Here is a 22,070-nt window from a genome sequence, read left to right as displayed (position 1 = left end):
TCGACGAAAATTGGAATGTGGTTGGCCGTGTTCGAGAACAATTTTTGTGTATGACGTTGGAAATACAGTGAACAAAGAGTTGAAGGCGCTCTTTGCATATTGTCCATAGTGCACCCAATTGTGGGTGAGTTTTCAATGAGCTATTGCCTTGGCACATATATATGTAGTCAAAGCCCAGTTTCAAGAAAAGCTAGATCTAACTAAGTCTCTAGCATTCTTTCTGCGGCCAAGGCGCGCAACTCAAAACAAATTTCGTTGCGCACACACAATATAATAAAATGGAGTACTTAAAAGTAGTTAATCTTGATCAAAATTGATTCATCAATCATATAAAATTATCTGGGCAAAATATTCGACGGAAGAAAGAATAACCAGGAATTAGTCGTCATTACCGGTTGACAACAATGAGTCCCATTCCATGCACACATACCCTGGGGGAAATGGATGTTATAGGACTGCGAAAATGTTTGTCATCCCAGGCTCCAATTTTAGTCTCTGTTTTAAACCTATTTCAACGACATTTTAAAGCTCATTCAATAGGTATCAGGATGGAGATATGTACATATATACAAGATACTAATAATTTCCATGAATTAACGAAATAGAGTATACCAAGGCCTATACACGCATCAAGACTTCAAATATCAGCAACATTGCGACTGAACTGTTGAACTATTTTGTTTAAGCCTTGGTTTAGTCAAAATACAATAAAAGCAAGGACTAAAAACTATCCAATCTTGAAGAAAATTTATTCATCAACGGCCTAAAATTATGTGGGCAGAACTAAGAGTTTTAGTTAGCCAGAATTATTCAAGGGAATATAAAAATTGAACAATATGAACGACAATACTCTTTTGTTTTTTAGTGTGACCTATTTTGGTAAATCCTTTTTTTGTTTGACCAATTTCACTAAAACCTATTTTTAGACAAGATCAAATAAAAGCAAGTATTTAGAATAAGCCAGTTAAGTAGAAAATTTATTCATCAATTGTATAAAACTATGTGGGCATTGCAAAATTTTCTATCTAGCTAATAATATTCGACGGAATATCAAAAACGAGGAATATGTATGATGGAACTTGTATATTTACGGTAATATTTTGGGTATATTTCTGAGGGTAAGACCGTATATTTGATCGAAATATCTGCCGTCACACCGAAACCCACTTTTGTTTTGTTTTGGAAGAAGTTTTTTGACACGCGATGAGCAATTTAAAACAGGATTTGGACGAATATCTGCTGCTGCAGAGCGATCAGAAGAAGAATTTCAATGTAAAGATGCCACAGCTGAAGGTGCCCAGCCTGGGGGGCATCTTTTCGCGCCAGACAGAGCCCCAGGAGGCCAACAGTTGGCTGAAGGACACACAGGACTCGTGCTGCCCCAAGCTTGTGAGCCGTCTATAACCTACAGCAAATGGCATATAAAGAGTGTGTAACGTAACCCTTTTCTTTTTAGTCCCGCCTGCAGCGTATTGTTGGCTTCGTGGCGTGTCTGGGTATGGGAGGACTCTGCATGACGCTCTCCACCTTCTACATTCCCGTGCTGATCCTCAAAGCGCGGAAATTTGCCCTGCTTTACACATTAGGCAGTCTCTTTTTTATCATGGCCTTCTGCTTTCTCTCTGGGTTTGGGGCCTTCCTCAAGCAGATGTTCTCCAAGCCGCGGCTGCTCTCATCGATCTCCTACAGCTCCTGCCTGGTGCTGACCCTCTACTGCGCTCTGGTGGCCAAAAGTACAGCCTTTACAGTGCTCTTTGCCGTAGCCCAGATCATTGCCTTGCTATTCATGGTCCTGGGCATGGTGCCGGGTGGAGCCACTGGCTTGAAATTCTTTGGACAGCTCTTCAAGAGCAGCGTCTCCGCCTCAACCAGTGCTTTGCCGGTGTGAAACGGTGGCAGAGCCCGCGCGCACACAACGAAATAATTTATTTAGCCCTACGATAAATCCAAAACAAAACTTATTTGTGATACAATTAAAACAAAAGAATCGACATTATAAGGTTTATTAATCATCAAATGTCTCCGAAGTAGTGTCATTCCTCAATCTCTCCCAGATACAAAGTCTTATCGCTGGAGGCGGAGAGTATAAGCGGCTCTTTGGGGCTGAAGTCGACATCGTTTACACTGCCATTATGTCCAGGGAGCTTGTACAGTATCCTCCTTGTGTTCACATCCCAAATATAGACCTGCCGATCAGCGGAACCAGCAGAGACCTTATCGCTGCCTGGGGCCCAAGCACATCGCAACAGATTCTTTTCGAAATTGTGCTGATGTCCCTGAAAGACCTTCACACACCGTTCGCCCGGGGCATAGGGACGCACATCCCACACCCTCAAGGTGTTATCCATGGAGTTGGTGAGGATAAAGTCACCTTCTGGCGAGAGGGACATTCCCGTGATGGTGTCCGTGTGTCCGCGCAGATGGTGCAGCACCTCCTGCTTGCGTATGTCCCAGATCTTCAGCTCATTATCGATGCCGCCGGTGATGACCTGCTCTCCAGTGTCGCCAAAGCACACGGATGTCACCTGGTATGGCGACTCCAGGGTCTGCACGGCGTGCTTTTTTCTGGCATCCCAAATCCTGATGCCCCGATCATCGCTGCCGGAGCACAGCAGCTGTTGTCCCCTCCTCGTGCCCTGGACACTGTTCACAAAGCTCGTGTGGCCCTTGAAACGACGCAATCTTTGGCCCGTGACTATATCCCAAATGGCCAGCGTTTTGTCTGTGGAGCAGGTGAAGATGTGGGAGCCATCGGGGGTAAAATGGGCTTCCATCACGGCTCCAGTGTGTCCGGACATGGCCATTACATTCTCACAGTCATCATAGACTTGCCAAATATCTAGGAAATTAAATGAAAATTGACTGGTAGTGTTTTTCCCATGGTTTTAGATGGGTTTTTCTTACAAAGCTGGCGATCGAAGCCAGAGGACAGCAAAAGTTCTCCTTCCGGATGGAATTCTGTCGTAAAGATCTCTCCCTCATGTCCCTCCAATTGCATTATGGGTGCCTGCAGATTGGATGTTCTTCTTACACCCTGAAAAATAACAAATTTAACAAATTTCCATAGGGAAATCCTGATGCTTCTTCTTTCCACCACGCTTACCGATTCCAAGAGCGCTTTATCCCGATTTGTATATGCTATTATATCATTTTTACTGCGCTTTGTCTCCTGGGCTGGTACCACACTGTTGTGGGGTCGTTTAGTGCCCATTTTATTTTATTTTATACAGAAATATTACAAAATTCGTAGAAGGCAGAAATTTTTTCGGCAAAAAAACAACTAGAGATGACAATTTGATGTCAGCCAGTGATGCCAGACTGCGATACTAATTTTCCATTATTTATTTTACAAGTTTTCTCTGTTAAACTATTATAAAAAAATTGGCATTGAATTAGAGTTTTATTACAATTATTATTTAATTATTTTTTTATTCAATGAGTCAAAATTCAATATTTCTGGAATTCGTCATTGTACAGCACTTCAACTATTGGGAGGGTTGCCAGACTGTCCAAATCAGATGATACAGATTTCGTTTTATTTTATTTATTTTTTTTATACAATTTGCGGCTATTCATATGAAGTTATACACGAAATTGCTCCCTTTCTTAATAGGCATCTACGCGCGGTGCCTCAGCAAAGAGTTCAGCCTTCTTACGCTCTCCCAACAGCCACTGCTTATAGCGCTCGTTCCTCATGGCCTAAAACAGAGATTTAAAATGAAGTTTTAAGCAATTCCTTGCTTCTTAGACGTAAGAAAACCCACATGGAAACGCATGAGTTGCTTGTTCATGCCCACGCACTCCTGGAAGTCCGCAATGAGATCGGCGCACTCCTTTTTGCCGCGCTCCAGGCCGTAGGCCTCCAAGCAGTCCATCATTTTCATTTCAAATTTTCCACATTTGTCGTAGGTCTGATGGTTGATCAGACAGCCGGTCAGATCCGTGAGGGGCAGGCGCAGGAAGGGCGTCAGAGACATGTTGCCTGCGTATTAAAGAAAAACATATCCATGAGAGTCAGTATGGAGATTTTGTCTGTTCCTTCTGTGACGTAACCATAACAAAGCTCATAGAAGGCACACTTTGGCTTGCAATTAGACTTAAATAGTGAATTTGCTCATTTAATTCGTTCTTTTGTAGGATTTTCTTATAAATTGACTCGCCACGCACCTTAAATTCCAATAAATTGGCAATGAAAACAATTTCTTTCCGTGTTTTTCTTGAACCGACCAGCGCTTAGTGTTGGCTAACGTTTGAATCGCCCGACAGCTGATAGTGCTTTTAGCGGCACCGGACGCACTCCACGTTTTGTTTAAATCAAAATGAAAAACCAAGAACTCGTGGACTATTTGATGTCCTGTGGCGTCTGCAAGGTTTGTCAGTTACGTTATCTTAGGGCACGCGGTTCCGAGTACAATGATATCCACAAATCTCTCCAGCGGGTGAGTAAAAATAGGCATTACTGGCAAGACAATATTTCAAACGTATACTTTTCTACAGCTGGGAGTAAAAGTGACTGAAGATCAGGTAGAGGATGAAGATAATGTCATCTCCACAGACGAACAGCCGCTCAAGAAGCCCCGTCTAACCCACTGCTCAACCTGTTTGGGCATCTTCTCCGAGGACTTTCAGCGGGAGCTGATCGAGGGCATCATCGCTTCGGAATTTGGCAAATATGATAGCGAGGGCATCGTTTTGGCCATTACAATGCCCATGAGCCTGCAGCTGCGACAGCTCTCCATGTGGTTTGCCCTCCAGAGGAAGTTTGGATCCACTGTTCACAGCAATTCCCCGCCAGATGTGCCCATCAAGGAGGCGGTGAAGCTGATTCTACATCCCATAATATGCAAAAAGCTGGACAAGAAGTACGATGCCAATGGACTGGTGATCAGCATTGATCTGCGACACAAGGTGGAGGAGGAAGAGGTGGACAAACTGGTGGAACTGAATCGTGCGGCCTTTCCCGGCAAGGCATTGAGACGCGTTGAAATCTCCCGTGGATTGCTGGAGAAGCAATACCAGCCGTCACGTGTGAAGGCGGAGACGTTCGAGAAGTATTTGCCCATTCCGCCCCCAGCTGTGGACGAGTCCCTCAGTCTCAAGTCCGTGGATCTTCAGGGTCCCATGGTCTGTGTGGCAGGCCGGTACCGGAAGCTGAGCCGCGAGCTCTCCCACACCCCATGGCTGCTGCAAGGAGTGCGGCAGATGGAGGACAGCATCGAGGAGATTATCATACGGAGTGTGGGACCGCATTTCACAGAGACCGTGCCAAAGATCACCTTCATGTCCAGCGGAAGGGAGGATGTGGATGTGCGTTGCCTGGGCAAGGGTCGTCCCTTTGTTCTGGAGATACCCAATTCCAGGAGAAGCACACTGACAAGAGAGCAGGCCCTGGCCATGGAACAAGCAGTGGATACATCTGGCAAAGTATCCATACTCAATCTCCAGGTGGTGCCCCGTGAGCAGGCGATGAACATCAAGACGGGCGAGGAGCAGAAACGCAAATATTATCGCGCATTGTGTGCCCTCAAAGAGCCCGCTACGTTGGAAATGCTTCAAAAACTGCAGATCTCCGAGAGCTTTGACATTCAACAGAAGACTCCCATAAGGGTCCTGCATCGTCGGCCGCTGCACACACGACCTCGCACAATCTACAGCGTAAAGGCGCGACTGCAACGTGACAATCCCCTGGTGCTGGTCATCGACATAGTCACCCAGGCGGGCACTTACATCAAAGAATTGGTTCACGGCGAATTCGGCAGGACCACGCCTTCGTTCTCATCAATTATAGGCAAACCCATAGATATACAGGCCCTTGATGTGGTGGGCATTGATCTGGACTGGCCGCCCGAGGTGGATAATTCTGTTGCCCAATAAAAGTTTTTTGTACAAAAATTACGTTGAAATGAGTTCAAATCTTGCCCTTTGCAGCACTGCTCGCGACTGGCAGCTCACGAGCCAGTTCAGTTCGTTCATGAACCATCACTATTTCTTATCAGCTGGAGCGTGCGCCTCCAGGCTGCCGTCTATTCAATGAAATAAAAAAGTGTATTAATGGACATTGGCGTATACTACAGGTCCGATACTGGTTGCCTGGTGCATTGACTTCCTGTCCTTGAAATAACTCGACTTGGAACGGCCACTTTCCTCTCTGGTCCACCTGCTACAAAGTTCTGTGCTATTAATAAGTGGCATACAAATAAAACCGAAATAGCCGCTGGAATTTGTACAAATTGTTGTATTGAAACGTGCGCAAAAATCGAAAGTGAGTGTTGCATTTGCAAATACATAGAGCATCTATCCATGGTCCACGCCCACTTTGGGAGTAAAAGCCTTCGACTCCTCAAACACCCTCCTAATGCATATGCGCGCGCGTGTCTCGGTGTTGTGTTTGTGTAAATCGTGCGAAATGAAGCGTTTTGGTAGCGTCTCCGACCTTCACACAACCTTCAGGCCACAAAACATGCAGCAACACGTTGTGTGTAATCAATAGAATCAGCAATAGGAGCAGTGACAGTGGCAGGAGCAGCGTCATCAGGGGGCAGGCAGAAGCCAGGGAGCGGCACCAGCAGCAGCCACCAGCAGCCGCTGAAACAAACAAAATACCCCAAAAAAGTTCTATGGCTCCCTCACCGCCCTCTGCCGGCTGCCAGGGGTAACCGACAATCAACAAATTCTACGCGCTAACAATTCAATCAAAACAAGAGAGGATGGCCGCAGAGAGAGAGAGAGACAGACAGACAGACAGAGGACTGAAGAGCTTGATACCCTCGCAGATCGATTGTGGCTTTGATAGTCATTTGATTTATATTAAATTTTCCATGCATATACATACGTATATATGTATAGTGATCTATATATGATAAGACTTCGGTGTTGATGCTGGTCAAGAATATTCATAAAGTCCACAGTGCATTCCTTCTGCGTTACTAAAACATCATACCCTCTGCTAGCACATCATAACTGCATCTGTTTGTTGCACTCTCCCGCTCAATCGCTCTCTTCTTTGTGCTCTCTCGCTCTCTGCTCAATCGCTTTTGCTGCTCGCGTCGCTGCCAACGGACAGTGGGGCCTGCGCCAAAGAAAACCAAGACATCATTCATGTGATAATTGGCCCATATTTAAATATAAACCAACCAAAAGTAAAATCGCTTTCATCACAAGAAGGAAATTTATTCCAAAAACATGCAAGTATTTTTCCGTGTGCCTTGACCAAAACGTTCAACCAATGGGTTTGATTTATTGAATGCTTTTCGGATAGCGACACCCACTGTGCACCGACTCGCAGTTAACTCGCTTGCGTCGCAGCTTTTTTGCTCAGTTGAGCCCCAAACGCTCAGCGGAAAAGTTTTGCGCCAAGCTTTCGTTCCGTGAGACACATCCGACAAATCTAAAAAAAGTGATCAACGTTAGTCGATTCGCCCGCGTTATCAACCTGACAGCCGGCCGTCTGACCCAGTGCCTGAATACAATAATATCGTGATTAGCCAATTGATAAGACGCGTCTATCTATATTTCTTTGGCCGCTTGCCGCCTCTTTCGCTTCTCGTATGCTAATTTGTATTTCATAATCGTTTCCAATGTTTCACTGATTTGGTGTTTTATTTTTGCGTTGTATTTTGGTACCCTGCAATCGTAGAGTGCAGGGGTTTGTTGGCTTGTGTGCTCTCTCTATAGAGTTTGTCTGTATATCAAACTGAATCTATGGTATTATAAGAGCTAAGGAACTTAATTTAATGAAAAGCCATCTACCATCAGATCAAAATTGTAGAAAAACTTAGAAACAAAATTTAGAAAAAGTTGTGATAGAATTCTCTTTTTTGGGAGAGTGATTTATGATGTTATTATCTACCAATATGACAAAAATCATTATTTTCGGATAAAATTAAAATTAAAAATATGAAAAACAAAAGATTTACTTTCAGATTGCATTTTCCAGTGAGAATTAAAAGAACCCTCAAAAATAGTAGAAGTGCAATCCACAACGAATATATTCTACTATCCAGGGTAGTCCGTCCCCCCTACTCGTAATAACCTTCCCATATAATTTCTATTGCATTCTTATGCTGAATTATTTCAACACAAACGACAGGCGGACATTGGGTGCTCCAGTGGCGACCCCTAATCGGTTACGTCATCAAGAGGCAACATCATCGTCAGCAATTTACAATTACAACGATATAATTGAACAAACGCAATTGTAAACCATACAAACAAATACCAATTTTGCTGCCTTTACAGATATCCGACAAAAGTTCAACGGCATTCGGTAGAGAACACACAGAAATATCATCCATCGGAACAGCAGATCGGATCGGCGACAAAATGAATGACCGTGAATTGAGCTGCAATGCGGGCGGCCAGTTTATGGATCGCGGACGAATGAATCAGAATGGCGTTGTCCAGCCATTGCTAACCGGTAAGTGGAAATTGAAATTCTGGCGCTGAATTGATACTTTATCTGTAGATTGGGTTTTCTCGGTGTAGATTGGGTTTTCTCGGGGTTTAAAGGTGCTTATGTTTGTTTTTTTTTTTGGCGGGAATAGGAAATTGGGAACTGAATATTTGTGAAGTACTTGAGATTGAATGATATTAGTGGGGTATTTTTGTGATATAATACATATAAGAACTAGGAGGCTCGTTCGGCTCACGACTTATATTAAGGTTACAGCTTATACATATATGAGTAAAATATCGGGATGACTACCCAAGAATTTTGTATAAAATAGCGAGATATGTATGACTGTAAGTAAAAAACGACATATGTACATATGTAAAACATGATCATCAAATATCCGTAGAAATACAAATAGAGATATAGAAATACCATTGTAGCCTTATTTAAGTCTTGATTCCTCTTCGTACCATCTTATCAGATGATGATATATAACTAAATGGTATACAAAACAATTCGATTTTTGGTAGGATACAATGAATATTTGTTGTTTTGTTGATGCTATGGAATATGTGGCTGATAATGGGATAAGATCCGACGTATATACCAGCATAGAGTATGTTAGAGGAACCAGCATAGAGGAAGAAATGTGAAATATCTCCCAATTAAAGACCATATTGGTGTCTGAAAAATAGGTATACCTAAATTTATACTGCTAGTACCAATCGCATAAAATCTCGCTTTTTATATTTGAAACTCGTTCCAAAAAAACTCAAGCGGATTGACATTTATATAGCCCCGCGCGTTGCGATGCTACTACGAGTACGATATATATGTGCATACATATATATAGCCAAATACTTGTATTTATAGACAGAGATACAAACACAGACACATGGAAAACAATGTAGGCGAGCAAATACAATGCACGATCTGTAGGTCTTTGCACTTAGATAAGAATTTGCATTTGGTTCATTTCGTATTTGCCATTGGACTTTTTCCCGCTTATCTTATCGCCTTTGGCCAATTAGGTTAGAGTTTGCTTGCCACCACATAAACGGTTGAGTTGAGGTTACATATATATCAAAAGCCAACATACATCAATGTCTAGACTTTTATTGGATTACTTGTGCATATTTGCAGATTTATATCAAATAACAATGGCATACGCATACTGGAAATCGGATAAGATCGACGATCAGGCGGTATTCGATCTATTCTTTCGAAACAATCCATTCCATGGTGAATTCACCATATTCGCTGGCCTAGAGGAGTGCCTCAAATTCCTGGATAGCTTCCACTATTCCCAAAGCGGTAAGTACTGCATCTACTATATATATATCAATATTGCTTTAATCAATATTTTTGTTACTTTCAGATATTGAATACCTCAAGCAAACACTGCCCGAGGGCATTGAGAATGAGTTTTTCGAGTACTTGGGCAATCTAACAGCGCGGGAGGTCACCTTGTATGCCATTGATGAGGGCACTGTGGCATTTCCACGGTGAGTTTTGACCTCTATAGAGGTTTGGAATGGCAAAATAAATAGTACTATCATCATTTGCGGAAATGATGGTATGTTTTATGCGACGTTCACACGTGAATGTCATGTGTCCATTCGCTTAGGAGAAATTTGTGCAGCGAATCAAAAAAGGAACAGGACTAAAAAAAGTTTTATGTTATGGATTTAAGTACAACCTTGAGATATTCTTAGAACAACAAGAAATACTATCTCAAATATCATTATAGCCCAAAAGATTATGAATATTAAGAGCTGAGATATAGCACATCTCTAAGCATACATAATAAAGATCATAGTCGAAGAGATAACTCAAGAAACAAACAACAATTTACACGATTCATGTGGCTAAACAAATTCTAATGACATCCTTTTGTTCCACAGTGTGCCCATCATTAAGATTGAGGGACCCCTGATCATTGTACAGATCCTGGAGACCACACTCCTAACACTAGTCAACTATGCTAGGTATTGTATCGTATATATCGCTTGTACTTGGTGTATTTGTAATAATATATTACCCCTCACAATAACAGTTTAATGGCCACGAATGCAGCCAGGTATCGCATGGTAGCCGGCAAACATGTCAACCTATTGGAATTTGGACTGCGTCGTGCCCAGGGACCCGACGGGGGCCTATCCGCATCGAAATATTCCTACACAGGTACTATACAAAATCAAACAATATATATCATAAAAAATAGCTGCAACTTTCACACGCCTCATCCTCCTACTGCTCTCTTCGCCAGCGCCGTGACAAGTAAGGTCATCCGTGTGCGATATAAACATACATTTTTTGGCATTGCCAAATTGCATGCAGACAGCTCATTATCAATTAAGAGGAATGGGGGGGAGAAATGGGCAAAGGAAGGATGGAATCAACGCGGAGTCATAGTCACTTCCAAAAATGATTTTATTTTGGAAATTCCATGGAAGTAGTGGTTGTATGGGTTTTTTGGGAAGTTGGTTAGCTGCGAAAGGAGGGATTTTGAAAGTTGTGAAGTGCTAATTTTTATAGGAAACATTGAATATTTGTTGATGTTGGGGGAAATACTTTGAGTAGTGTTTTAGTTATTAAGTTATCTTGGTTGTACATGGTTTTATACGTTGTAAACATCAGAATTTTATCTGGAAATCCTGTAAATTTAATTATCTGAATGAAACAAATTGCATGTATGCCTTTGAACGCCTTGAAATTATATCTTTGTAGTATATTCTTAGTCGTGAAACGGCTATCGAAACCACAAACTTGTTTGACATCTTTTGATAATTAAAACCAACGTTACCGACTCGCATTGTTTGTGGTTTTAAATGATACTAAATGGTTGTCATAGGAGCGTTGAAAAGGGTTTTATTAAATGCAAATATATGCCATTTCAGGAATAGGAATATTAGGATTCCTATCCAGATGATATATCTTTTACCAGGTTTTGGTTCTCCCAAAGTGCCTCTCTCCAAAACAAAGGAGTTTTAACTGATTTAATTAATTATATCACTAAGGAAATTATTTCAAATAAAAAAATGTTTTTATTCTTAGGAACTAAAATCATTTTGTTCTGTTTAATGGCAAAAAGCAAAATTGTAATAGAATCCATATGACCTAAAATAATTTTAAGGGGTATTGCAAGCACCCAACTATTCCCTACATCTTCCGCATTGATCGTTTTCTGTGGGTTATGGGTGACTAACAGAAGAAAAACACCGCTTTTCATATTGTTTTGTGCCTGAGTTTTTATGATGTGCATGCATGCAAAGCACGTGTCACTGTCAGAAACCTAGGCATCAACCTCCTACCACTACCCTGCCAAGGATTCTCCTAGAACCAAGGCTCCTCCTCCCAGCTCAAGGCCTCCTTCCTTTCCTTCCATTCCATTCCATTCCACCTACAATACATCTCTCCTCTAGTGGGACAAAGTTCAAGAACTCTTGTTTATGTGTTAAACTAAATGTGCGCCCCAAAGGCTGTAAAGAAATCCCTAAAAGTGGGTGGCACACGCAATGCCCATCGCCCATGATAAAGAATGTTATGTGGGAGATCCGTGTGGGGTGTCCATGCACTGGGGAAATCGGTGCCAGGTCTCTGGCAGGTACCTCCATCGAGCAGGGGCTCCTTTCAATTGGCGCTCACACATCGTAACTTCTGGGTTCCGCTTCAATCTTTTTGTTTGGCAAGCAACGCTCCAACTTTTTAATGCGTTCCAAATTATTGTTGGAGGCTAGCTTGGGGGCGCTCGTGTGGGGGTGGGGGTGAGGGTGATAGGGTTTATCCAAACAATCGATGGGTTCGCGTGCGCGTGACTCACGCGGCGTCCAGTTGGCGTCAAGGTTCTTGTCAAGGCTTCCGAAAGAATGGGTTAGGCAGGCTTTCAAATTGAAACGTTTGAGGGAAACATTGTTGTAGTTAATGGATTGAGGCGGATACTAAGACGTATGATGTCAGAAATTGGGGCAACAAAGAGGTTTCAGGGTTTTTCAGAGTTTATTTCATGGAAAAGTCTTCTGAAATCGTATTCTATGATATTTTGGTTCCTTAATGTGTTCCATATGATACAATAAAACTATCCCTTCCTACCTTTAGGTGGCTTTGATGGCACCTCCAATGTGCTCGCAGGAAAACTCTTCAACATCCCCGTTAAGGGCACCCATGCCCATGCATACATCACGAGCTTCAGCAGCATTGGAGAGCTCAAGACGCGTCTTCTCAAGCACAAGCAAACGGGTGAGTGTAACCCGTCTTTGAATAAAAGAAAGAAACAGCTTTATATATGTCTTCTCTTTTAGGTGTGATGGAGGATCTGTTGGAGCATGCAGTCAGGCATCGCGGGATGTTGTCCCATGTCTTGGATGTCTCCACGGAGGAGTCCAGTGAGGGAGAACTGGCGGCAATGGTCTCATATGCCATTGCATTTCCGGATGGATTTATGGCACTTGTCGATACGTACGATGTTAAGAGGTATTTCGCTTTTAGGCAGATTCTCTCGGAACGTCGGGTTTTTGTTGTATTTTTTGTTGTGTCTTTTATTATGATTTTGTGTGTTTGGAACCCTTTTTTCCCCTCTTTGTGAGACTCCTGATTGTGTTCCTTGCTGTCCCTAGAACTTTCCTGAATATCATACTGCCATTATTCCTTTAAGGACTCTCCCAAATGCCATTCTTCCGTCGTGTCGTCGAAATACCACAGTTCCACTAGCAGCGCATTCAACGGTAACGAATGTAGCCGTTCGCTTGTGTGAAATTTGTCCTTCCTAATCATTCAACGAATGTGCGTTAGTGGAACAGGGGTATTATGCTCCTTTTTGTGATCATTCCTCTCCTTAGAACTCTCCTTCATCCTTTGAACCTTCAATTTTCCTATGTGTTGTTTTTGAGTCCTAGATTTGATCTTTTTTGTATGTGTATAACTTGAAACTTTTGAGACGTGCACCAAACTACAACAACCCAAAGAGTAACTATATAAAACAGCGGAATTTAGTCAAAACTCCTGTAACTTTTTTAATACTTAAATTCATCCTTCAGTTGTTTAATGATCATAGTCTCCTGCCCCCAAAAATGCTTTTTCTGTTCATAAATTTTGCTTTGATTTTGTATTGGTAATAATAACAACAACAAGTATTATCCAACAGCCGAGAAACAGAACAACTTACACAAGATCTTCTATCGAGTACCCAAAATGATATCAAATCAAAAAAAGACGGCAAAAGCGGCAGTCCGTCAAAGCCGCAGAGCCACACTGTAAATGGCCAAAAACAGAGACAGCCAATAACGAATGGCAAGAGCCAGTCATCAGCCAATGGACACAAGACACACAATCACAAGGGCCATCAGAATGGTACTGCTTCACAGAACGGTGGTAGTGGTGGTGTTGGTAGTTGTAGATCGCCCGTTAAAGATACAATATACGATACGAATCTCAGTACAACAACAAAAACAGCTGAAACAACAACAACTGCTACAGCAACAGCTACAACGTTAACAAGAACAACGTCCAATGGGACGGCATACCTACCAAAATATGTCGAGAAGTCATTCAGGTAAATGTCCTCCCCCCCCAGAAACAAAAACGAATTTTAAAATAGGAAACAAAAAAGAAAAGAAATAACCTAACCCGAAACATTTCTATTCATGTGAATCATGTACATTATTTTATAAAAAATTTCCACTGCTATTTGTTTAACTTAAGCTTTTATTCTAGATCTCTTTTTGTTTTGGGTGGTTTTTTCCTATGGTCTTGGGTGCTGCATGATTCCCCCCCTTCCTTCACCACTAAAAATCATCAAAAAACATCCATTGAAAACTATCCTAAATTATTGCTATTAAATTTGTAAAATTACAAGCCATCCATAAACATGCAAATACATATATATTGTATGTCTATGTGTGTGTGTCCTGCTACTTTTAATGGTCCTTAAGTCCTTACATTGGTCCTTAAGTCCTCGTATAATTGGGAAAATTGGAAAAACGCTAAAGATAAATGCAGAAAAACAGGTGAAGTTTCTTCCGTTTTTGTACTTCTCTTTGAACTTTCGCCTTTTTTTACTCTTCTACTCTTTTAATCTATTCTTTCTGCTTTCATTTGAAGTAAGTTTTTGACCTTTACCTTTCAATGCTTCCTTTCCGGCTCTAATTTTATATTTTCTTCACTAATTTTTGTATACTCTTGCTTTTCAACATTTTTCTGTTCCTGTTCCCTTTATCATTTTAAACCATATTTACCTTTTTAACATTCATTTTAACTCACTTTCGTTACGTATGGCTTTTTATTTTTTGATCGTCCCGAATGTTTAATAAATGTGCCTCCCCTCTAATAAAACATTATGTGAAAACGAATCAGAAAAAACCCCATGAATACAAAATTTGAAACATAGCAAAAGAATTTCCTATTCTAACATAGTAAACAAAATGACTTCCGGCACTATTTTGGCAGAGGTATGTAAAACACACGTCTTCAAAGTTACTCGTACAGAAACAACCAACACAACAAATAATTACACTATGATCTCATATGGCATTATCCCCCCTCCGCTCACCCACAAAAGCCACCAAAAACCATATACCATGTGTTCGATGCATAAATATATGATTTTAGAGCCTACATTTAACCCAAAGGTGCATAAAACAATTGCAAAAGAGTCTTAAGATGGCAAAAAAAAATAAATAATGCAGGAAAAATTTTAAAAATACTTGAACAAATATTTTGGCATATTTTTTACTAGAAAATCAATTGCATAATCAAGCAAATTGTAATGTAAAATATTTAAAAAGATCTTAAATAGTAAATGTTTTATAAAAAAATAAAAAAAGAACAATGCTGAAAGCTAATATTTCTAAACAGTATTGTAAAAAAAACAATCTTAACATTTAGGTTGAGGCACACGTCACGCGACATTAGGAAACCTAATACATAATAACCCTGAGATTTTTTGTATACATCTTCTTGTAAATCGTGCACTTAAAGATCAAACTTTAAAAATTTTTACAAATTTAAAGAATACTTTAAAGAATTAAAGAATTACCAATTGTTTTATGCACTTTGTTGGGAAACAATATTAAAAACACACACTGAATCACCCTAATGCTGTCATAGACCTCCGCCTAACCCTGTGATACTAGAACTTGTCCTTTGTCCTGAAACAACTCTCCGCAAAAAACATTTTGTTCGATTTCTTTAACATTTTGTGGGAACCAAATTCATTTATTTTCTGTTTACATCGAAAATGATTCCCATTATTTTTTGAATTGGATAAATTCGTTGTCTTTTATGTTAGAACCATTATGCCTATGGAACCCTTGAAGAAATTTCGAAGAGAAATCCCTTAAATATTTTTCAACAATTTTTCTTTAGTATTTTTTACCTGTAAATAGTTGAAAGAAAGCGTCCGAGAGAGCACACTGCATGGCTTAATGAACAAAAGAAAAAAAATAAGAATATTCAACATTTTGTGCTGCTCTCTAAAATGAGCAAAAATACAATGAAAATTCCAACACAGGAAATGGTTTTCCCTAGAGGCACTTGCAAAATCCAAAGAGAACCCAATGTGGTTCCATCACGTTTATAGAGCTACACCCTCCACCTTAAAATATATATTTTTGTATAAACTTTCGCTTTCAATTTAGTGGCAAACGAAATACTTAAAGAGAAAGATATTTTTGTTGAATTGAGAACCAAAGCCCAGCAGCACTTGATGGCATTTATAGGCATCCTTTTTAATCACATTTTTCGGTGTTTTCTTGCTTTTTCCATAGGAGCGGTCTGCTGAATTTTAGTGCCGTGGCTTTGGCCCTCAACGATTTGGGCTATCATGCACTGGGCATAAGGATTGATTCGGGAGACTTGGCATATCTCAGCTGTTTGGCGCGAGAGACCTTCGAGAAGGTGGCCGAGCGCTTCAAGGTGCCATGGTTCAATAAGCTGACTATTGTGGCCTCCAATGACATTAACGAGGATACTATCTTGAGCCTAAATGAGCAAGGACATAAGATTGATTGCTTTGGCATAGGGACGCATTTGGGTGAGTCTTTTCAAAGCAAGCCTATTTGATCAGATTTTAATGGTTTCGTCTCTTCCCCAGTGACCTGTCAGCGTCAGCCTGCCTTGGGCTGTGTCTACAAGCTGGTGGAGATCAATGGCCAGCCCAGGATCAAGCTGAGCCAGGATGTGGAGAAGGTCACCATGCCGGGGAATAAGAATGCCTATCGTTTGTACAGTGCCGATGGACATGCACTCATCGATCTGCTGCAGAAGGTCTCGGAACCCCCGCCAGCTGTGGGCCAGAAGGTGCTGTGTCGTCATCCGTTCCAGGAGTCAAAGCGCGCCTATGTCATACCCTCGCACGTGGAGTCACTGTACAAGGTGTACTGGAAGTCGGGCAAGATATGCCAGCAGTTGCCGACTCTCGAGCAGGTGCGCGAAAAGGTGCAAATCTCATTGAAGACGCTGAGGAATGATCACAAGCGTACGCTGAACCCAACGCCCTATAAGGTGAGGCAGAAAACCCATCAAATGTTGTGTAATTTATAATGATTTTATTGTCGTTTCCCAGGTTTCCGTCAGCGATAATCTGTACAATTTCATTCACGATCTGTGGCTGCAGAATGCACCCATTGGCGAGCTCTCATGATCTATATAAGGATTGGGGGACCTACGATTGATTTCGTGCTGAAAGAAGCAGAGAAACATTTCCGAAAAAAACGTACTTTTATTGATGTAGAATGTTTTTATTGATTCGCTCATCATCCAATCATTTTCGATGATGATTTTTAGTCATTTGCTGGTCATATGAATTATAGAATTTGATACCTTACCCTCCGTTGGAGTACTAATTCCGTAACGAATTTTCGTGTTTATATCAATTCGTTGTGTAGTCAATAGATTTTAATTTGTTTAAAAATTAAATAACGCTATCATATGAAACGCACATTATATTCAGGAATGTGTCCAGGTGCCTTATAAAAGAAAATAACCAACAACAAAACAAGAGAAGACGAGATAAACTCAGATCAAAACAGAAAGAAATAGCAACCAAGGAAGGAACGAGCAGTGAGAAAGAACAAACGAAATCAAGATGTATTTAATAGTTTTTCTAGTACTTAAGTGTTGAAAATGTTGCTAATTAACGAAAGTTAAAAGTACAAATGCTGTTTAGTACATTTGCATGCAATATAGGGCACACATTCAAGCACACACACACAACTATCTATATATACTCTTTATATTCATATATATATATATATATATATATATACTATACCTAACTTTACATATTATGTTTATGTATTTAACGAAAATTCAATTGTAAATATGTTAAAATTCATAATTGTAAGCCCAATTGTAAGCAATTCACGAGTAGACGCCACCCACTCGCAGACACCCCCACTCCAGAACCCACAACCACCTCAAAAATAAACCCCACTCAAAGACCGCTTCAAAAAACAAAAAAAAACTTCAATCTGTTGCCTGTAGTTTTGATTTAAAATAAAATAAAAAAAAAACTGAAGGAAGCCACGAAAGTTTTGAGAGTTTTTGAGTATAGCAAGACATTTTCATAGAATATGAAAGGAATTGATTTGATTTGAATTTCGCGGGCTATTTGAAATTTTGCAACCGCGCTCTATCTTTAACATTAACATTCGACACTTAACATTAACATTACACATGTACTTACTTTAACATTACACTGTGGTATGGCTGTGGTATTTATCAAAATTTATCAAACTATTAAATTTCATTTTCAACGGTATATAGAAATCAAATAAAAGCAAGTATTAAGAATGGGCCAGTCAAGTACAAAATTGATTCATCAATTGTATAAAACTATGTGGGCATTGCAAAATGTTCTATCTAGCTAATAATATTCGACGGAATATCAAAATCGAGGAATATGTATAATAGAACTTTAATTCGTCAGTATATTTATGGTATATTTTTAAAATGAGATGGTATATTTTGATATACTGGCTATACCGCGGTCACACTGGTTATTATTAGTGTTAGCTGTACTATGGCTGGGGTATTTTTTAGTGCTTTTTCGGTTACAGCTGACACCCCCGCTCATTTGTTGTTCTTTTTTTAATTGGAAAATTAAGCAAAAGGAAAGACTAAAAAGGTTAATAAACTGCACAAATATTACACCATTTTGATATGGCAATACCCAAAAACCTGAAAAGAGTGACTGACCGAGAAAGAAGAGCAAAGATTTTGTCGATTTTTGCTGCAGCTGCGCAGCCCCAACAACACTGAAACACAGCAACAACTGCGTTGTGATTCATCTCTTTGAAAGAAGTTTGGGATATAAATTGATTTTTAACACTACTTCCATTGCAGATAAGCAATATAATGGAGGACTCCGTGGATGGGGATACCGGCGCCCGCAAGGATCTCATACTGGATCGCATTAACAAGCGCAACAAGGACAGGAAAAACTATTTGGATGTAAAGTTGGAGCAGCGCTCAAAAGAGACGATCCAGAACGAGGGCGTGGACTTCTTTGCTCAGACGTTTGGCCAGCGTGCCTACGACATAGAGAAGAGCATCCTCATGCTGGACATGAACAGTGGGGATGCACCGCTACCCGATCTCAGCAAGAGGCTGCCAGAGATTACTCTCCAGATACAGGAACTGCAGCGTTATCTAACCGCATCGACGATGTTTCTTTCGGATTTCAAAATCAAGTCTTGTCAGAATATGCTAAACGCCCTGACCAGCAGCAACGATGAGGCCCGTCAGCGGCTAATGCCCAAAAAGAAGTTTGGTTTCAGCGGCAAGAAGACGGCTCCCAAGCAAAAGTCGTTGCCGGTGGTCGTCGATGGCGAACCACAGGACAAGAAGACACCAAAGAAGGAGCAGAGCGGCAGCAACTTCACCTGGACCATTGCCAATCGCAGGAATGCTCATATTGTACTGAGCGCAGACGAAGTCAATGGCCAGGATATAACCATTTCCAACTTAAGTCAATGCCTGGTGGAGCTACAGGGTCATCCCGGCTCTGTGCAGGTCTCCAAGGCCAGTCAGTGCACCCTGCTGTGTGGGCCCGTGGCGCGTTCCTTCTTTGCCGAGCAACTGGATCGCTGCACCGTGGCCATAGCCTGTCAGCAGCTGCGCCTGCATTCCTCCCATTCCACACGCATCTATCTCCATGTCACCTGTCGGGCCATCATCGAGGATTGCAAGAAAATCGAGATTGGGGAGTTCAACTACGACTACCCGGAACTAGAGGCCGACTATTCCGCTTCTGGACTGAACAAATCCCAGAATAACTACACGGATGTGGCGGACTTCAACTGGCTGTCTCCGGATGTGCATTCGCCCAACTGGAGCCTGCTTAAGGATCATCCGGCGCCCAATTGGAATGCCCTGCGTCGCGATTTCCTCAGTAATAATAATAATTACAAAGATGATAACGAAGAGAAGGAGAAGACCACGATCATATAGTGGCGGCGTCGGCGGCTGCTCTGGACCGTTGTGGCCTATGCCCTACTGCTGGGCTGGCTGCTGGTGGAGATGCTGCTGCCGGTGCCGCTGGAGCCTCCGACTGGCACGCGCGTGTAAATAGATCTTAAGTGAATTGAATTAATATATATCTAACCCCGCCCTGTTTTTGGCATGTATCCCACTCAAAATCTCTCTCACTGGGTTGTCACAGTTGTTTGTGTGTGTTCCGTAAATTATGTACGCCGTACCCTGGTACATGTGTCTCCGGCAATTTGACATCATGTCCATTTCGGGATAGCATAATCAGTGGCTGGCCAAAATGACTGGGCGCTGTGCTGTGCTGTGGCTGTGGCTGCCACACAAATTACAGTTACATTGGCTTACTGCCTCGAAGTAGTAGGAGGCGCGGCGGAAGAAGAAGAAGAGCCGGAAGGACAGAGAGAGTCATGCAAGTTTCATGTGTGGCCACAACAGGACTTCTCGAGTTGGTAACTTCTTCGGTCACCGGGACCGGGACATTGATGAGGGTCGGTCAACTTTGTCGTGCGGTTTGTCCTACAGCGAACGTTGGTTTCGGCCATTCGGAAAGTTTACCCACATTTTGGGAATGGCTACTTGTTGGCCTGGAATGAGATCTGCCATTTGGAATCATAACCGCTCTCTGGAGAGAGAGTAATCAGTCTTCGTCAGGCCCCCTTTCGCCTACCGCTGTCGACATGACCGTCCGACTGTCAAAATAATTAACGAATTCGAGTTACATGCGTGGGCAGAGCATATGAGGAGCCCGAAGGCCAATGACAGTGGGGGAGACTGTCGCCCCGAGACCACCGCGGCGACCATATCGACATGCCATATTAGTGAGGTAATTGAACTGCAAATTACACTTACAGCGTTACAGCGTTGCCCCACTAATAGAGCGGCTACCAGAGAAGACAGTGCGGAGCGGGTGTGGGTGGGGAGCGGGAGAAGATTGAGGTTATGTAATGAGCTGTCAACGTGAGAAACAGCTGTCACCGTTATAACCAGAGCTGTCCACTTTGTGGCTTTTGTGTGGGCTGGGCTCTGGTAGGGCGGTGGAACCTGCTGATAAAGAAAATACAAGGTGCAAGGAACAAGGAAGAAGGGTGAAGAGTGAAGGCGGAGGAACAAAAGGTAAAGTGCAAACAATTTAGCACGTGTTTTCGGTGGTTTGTGCTGGCCAAGACAAAAGGGTAAAGGTTGGGTATAGGTAAAGGGTAAAAGTAAGGGTTAGATAAGAGTCAGCCACCGCACTAGCTAACCGTCAATTAGGTGGGGCATGAGGGGCACTTGGGGCCCTTTGGATTGCTATGCAAGCCAGCACAACGGGAACCAGAACTTTGTGCAATTTTCTAATCAAAATTGTGGTTTTCATTGCAGTTCTTGGCAGCGAGGGAGGCTGGGATGGAAAGATGTCCCTACAGAGCAGAGTTCTGAAACTGTGCAAACTTAAAGCGATAGAAATGTTGACAGTTTTTGGATTTTCATCAGGGATAAAGACAAAACAGAAGACAAATGCTAGTGCTAAATATTTAATAAATGCAACAAGTGCTTTGGATATTCAATTTAATTACGGAATCGCCCCCATGTCTGTGATTGCTAGACCAAAGCCACCCCAGATATAACGCCCATAGCGTATTACCCTGTCAATCTCCATCTGCATTTGCACAGCTCCATATCCATCGATTGCCACTTAATGCCGTGTCTTTGTTCAATACACAATCCAATCCCAATGACTGCAATCAAATTGCAAATGAATTGTTTATAATGTGACAAAAGTGGCCCAATATGCCTGTCAGGTGGATGTCAAATGCACACCTGGAATTCGCTTGAATTAATTTTCATACTCAACGCCTCTGCTGCTGCTTCAGCTTCTGATTCTGCCAGCGGCCTCAGTCACTGCCACAGACAGCGCAGCGACAGCGGCAATCGCATAGAACCACAACATGAAACGCAGCTAGGGCCGCCACTCTATACTTATACCGCTACATTTACTTTGCTTAGTACAACAGCAAACATGACGTCATAGCGCTCTCAGTAGTGCTGTAGAGCTAGCGGACCACCTTGCACATCATAAGCAAAAGTAGCTGGGAGAGCGTGGGAGAGAGAGCAATTGGAAGAGGAGATCGAAGAACGAATGCATTAGCGCCGCTCTCACTCCAGTTTTTTCACCCGGCCCAAGCGCCCGTCGGCAAGTCAGCTCCGTGTTTTA

The 22,070-nt window shown here is 41.9% G+C and overlaps 6 protein-coding genes across 9 annotated transcripts; 4 read left to right on the top strand and 2 right to left on the bottom strand.

Moving 5' to 3' along the window:
* The first annotated feature begins 1,185 nt into the window (after positions 1–1,185).
* LOC113565902 (protein transport protein SFT2-like) lies at positions 1,186–1,993 on the top strand. The gene is made up of 2 exons (XM_026989270.1): positions 1,186–1,389; positions 1,457–1,993. The coding sequence occupies exons 1-2, from the start codon at positions 1,204–1,206 to the stop codon at positions 1,886–1,888; spliced, it is 618 nt and encodes a 205-aa protein (XP_026845071.1). The 5' UTR covers positions 1,186–1,203; the 3' UTR covers positions 1,889–1,993.
* On the bottom strand, positions 1,988–3,255 carry LOC113565901 (U5 small nuclear ribonucleoprotein 40 kDa protein-like). The gene is made up of 3 exons (XM_026989269.1): positions 3,104–3,255; positions 2,905–3,034; positions 1,988–2,839 (listed from the first exon to the last, which is right to left on the bottom strand). Exons 1-3 carry the CDS (start codon positions 3,209–3,211, stop codon positions 2,034–2,036), a joined length of 1,044 nt encoding a protein of 347 aa, XP_026845070.1. The 5' UTR covers positions 3,212–3,255; the 3' UTR covers positions 1,988–2,033.
* Positions 3,256–3,514: 259 nt separating this feature from the next.
* On the bottom strand, positions 3,515–4,233 carry LOC113565900 (NADH dehydrogenase [ubiquinone] iron-sulfur protein 5-like). Its single transcript, XM_026989268.1, has 3 exons — positions 4,168–4,233; positions 3,765–3,982; positions 3,515–3,699 (listed from the first exon to the last, which is right to left on the bottom strand). The coding sequence occupies exons 2-3, from the start codon at positions 3,975–3,977 to the stop codon at positions 3,607–3,609; spliced, it is 306 nt and encodes a 101-aa protein (XP_026845069.1). The 5' UTR covers positions 3,978–3,982; positions 4,168–4,233; the 3' UTR covers positions 3,515–3,606.
* Positions 4,234–4,305: 72 nt separating this feature from the next.
* Positions 4,306–5,895, top strand: LOC113565899 (putative tRNA pseudouridine synthase Pus10). The gene is made up of 2 exons (XM_026989267.1): positions 4,306–4,439; positions 4,498–5,895. The coding sequence occupies exons 1-2, from the start codon at positions 4,320–4,322 to the stop codon at positions 5,872–5,874; spliced, it is 1,497 nt and encodes a 498-aa protein (XP_026845068.1). The 5' UTR covers positions 4,306–4,319; the 3' UTR covers positions 5,875–5,895.
* A 151-nt stretch (positions 5,896–6,046) lies between these two features.
* On the top strand, positions 6,047–17,431 carry LOC113565898 (nicotinate phosphoribosyltransferase). 4 transcript variants are annotated; one of them, XM_026989263.1, is made up of 12 exons: positions 6,047–6,262; positions 8,239–8,416; positions 9,536–9,706; positions 9,771–9,897; positions 10,297–10,380; positions 10,449–10,576; positions 12,491–12,631; positions 12,694–12,865; positions 13,536–13,943; positions 16,156–16,421; positions 16,482–16,891; positions 16,953–17,431. In XM_026989263.1, the coding sequence occupies exons 2-12, from the start codon at positions 8,323–8,325 to the stop codon at positions 17,028–17,030; spliced, it is 2,079 nt and encodes a 692-aa protein (XP_026845064.1). In that variant the 5' UTR covers positions 6,047–6,262; positions 8,239–8,322; the 3' UTR covers positions 17,031–17,431. The 4 variants fall into 4 exon arrangements, with proteins under 4 accessions (XP_026845064.1, XP_026845063.1, XP_026845066.1 ...); XM_026989262.1 differs by lacking the exon at positions 6,047–6,262 and adding an exon at positions 7,345–7,545; XM_026989265.1 differs by lacking the exon at positions 6,047–6,262 and adding an exon at positions 7,366–7,405.
* Positions 17,432–18,455: 1,024 nt separating this feature from the next.
* On the top strand, positions 18,456–20,016 carry LOC113565903 (tubulin-specific chaperone C-like). Its single transcript, XM_026989271.1, has 2 exons — positions 18,456–18,515; positions 18,734–20,016. Exon 2 carries the CDS (start codon positions 18,746–18,748, stop codon positions 19,838–19,840), a length of 1,095 nt encoding a protein of 364 aa, XP_026845072.1. The 5' UTR covers positions 18,456–18,515; positions 18,734–18,745; the 3' UTR covers positions 19,841–20,016.
* The last annotated feature ends 2,054 nt before the right edge of the window (positions 20,017–22,070 follow it).

Source organism: Drosophila persimilis, unplaced genomic scaffold (assembly GCF_003286085.1).
Source record: "Drosophila persimilis strain 14011-0111.01,24,50 unplaced genomic scaffold, DperRS2 tig00000206-arrow-arrow-pilon, whole genome shotgun sequence".
In the NCBI taxonomy this organism is placed as follows: Eukaryota; Metazoa; Arthropoda; class Insecta; order Diptera; family Drosophilidae; genus Drosophila; species Drosophila persimilis.
The sequence above is the reverse complement of the archived record's forward strand: the minus strand, read 5'-3'. Positions and strand labels throughout refer to the sequence as shown.

What these genes read in the sequence shown, in the direction of transcription:
- LOC113565898 (XM_026989263.1), top strand. Translation starts at nt 8,323, where the DNA reads ATGAATGACCGTGAATTGAGCTGCAATGCGGGCGGCCAGTTTATGGAT. An exon ending in CTTCCACTATTCCCAAAGCG is followed by an intron (nt 9,707 to 9,770) that starts GTAAGTACTGCA and finishes TGTTACTTTCAG; the next exon opens with ATATTGAATACCTCAAGCAA. An exon ending in TCTCAAGCACAAGCAAACGG is followed by an intron (nt 12,632 to 12,693) that starts GTGAGTGTAACC and finishes CTTCTCTTTTAG; the next exon opens with GTGTGATGGAGGATCTGTTG.
- LOC113565902 (XM_026989270.1), top strand. Translation starts at nt 1,204, where the DNA reads ATGAGCAATTTAAAACAGGATTTGGACGAATATCTGCTGCTGCAGAGC. An exon ending in ACTCGTGCTGCCCCAAGCTT is followed by an intron (nt 1,390 to 1,456) that starts GTGAGCCGTCTA and finishes TTTTCTTTTTAG; the next exon opens with TCCCGCCTGCAGCGTATTGT.
- LOC113565899 (XM_026989267.1), top strand. Translation starts at nt 4,320, where the DNA reads ATGAAAAACCAAGAACTCGTGGACTATTTGATGTCCTGTGGCGTCTGC. An exon ending in TCCACAAATCTCTCCAGCGG is followed by an intron (nt 4,440 to 4,497) that starts GTGAGTAAAAAT and finishes ACTTTTCTACAG; the next exon opens with CTGGGAGTAAAAGTGACTGA.
- LOC113565901 (XM_026989269.1), bottom strand. Translation starts at nt 3,211, where the DNA reads ATGGGCACTAAACGACCCCACAACAGTGTGGTACCAGCCCAGGAGACA. An exon ending in ATAAAGCGCTCTTGGAATCG is followed by an intron (nt 3,035 to 3,103) that starts GTAAGCGTGGTG and finishes GTTATTTTTCAG; the next exon opens with GGTGTAAGAAGAACATCCAA. An exon ending in TGGCTTCGATCGCCAGCTTT is followed by an intron (nt 2,840 to 2,904) that starts GTAAGAAAAACC and finishes TTAATTTCCTAG; the next exon opens with ATATTTGGCAAGTCTATGAT.
- LOC113565900 (XM_026989268.1), bottom strand. Translation starts at nt 3,977, where the DNA reads ATGTCTCTGACGCCCTTCCTGCGCCTGCCCCTCACGGATCTGACCGGC. An exon ending in AGCAACTCATGCGTTTCCAT is followed by an intron (nt 3,700 to 3,764) that starts GTGGGTTTTCTT and finishes TCTCTGTTTTAG; the next exon opens with GCCATGAGGAACGAGCGCTA.
- LOC113565903 (XM_026989271.1), top strand. Translation starts at nt 18,746, where the DNA reads ATGGAGGACTCCGTGGATGGGGATACCGGCGCCCGCAAGGATCTCATA.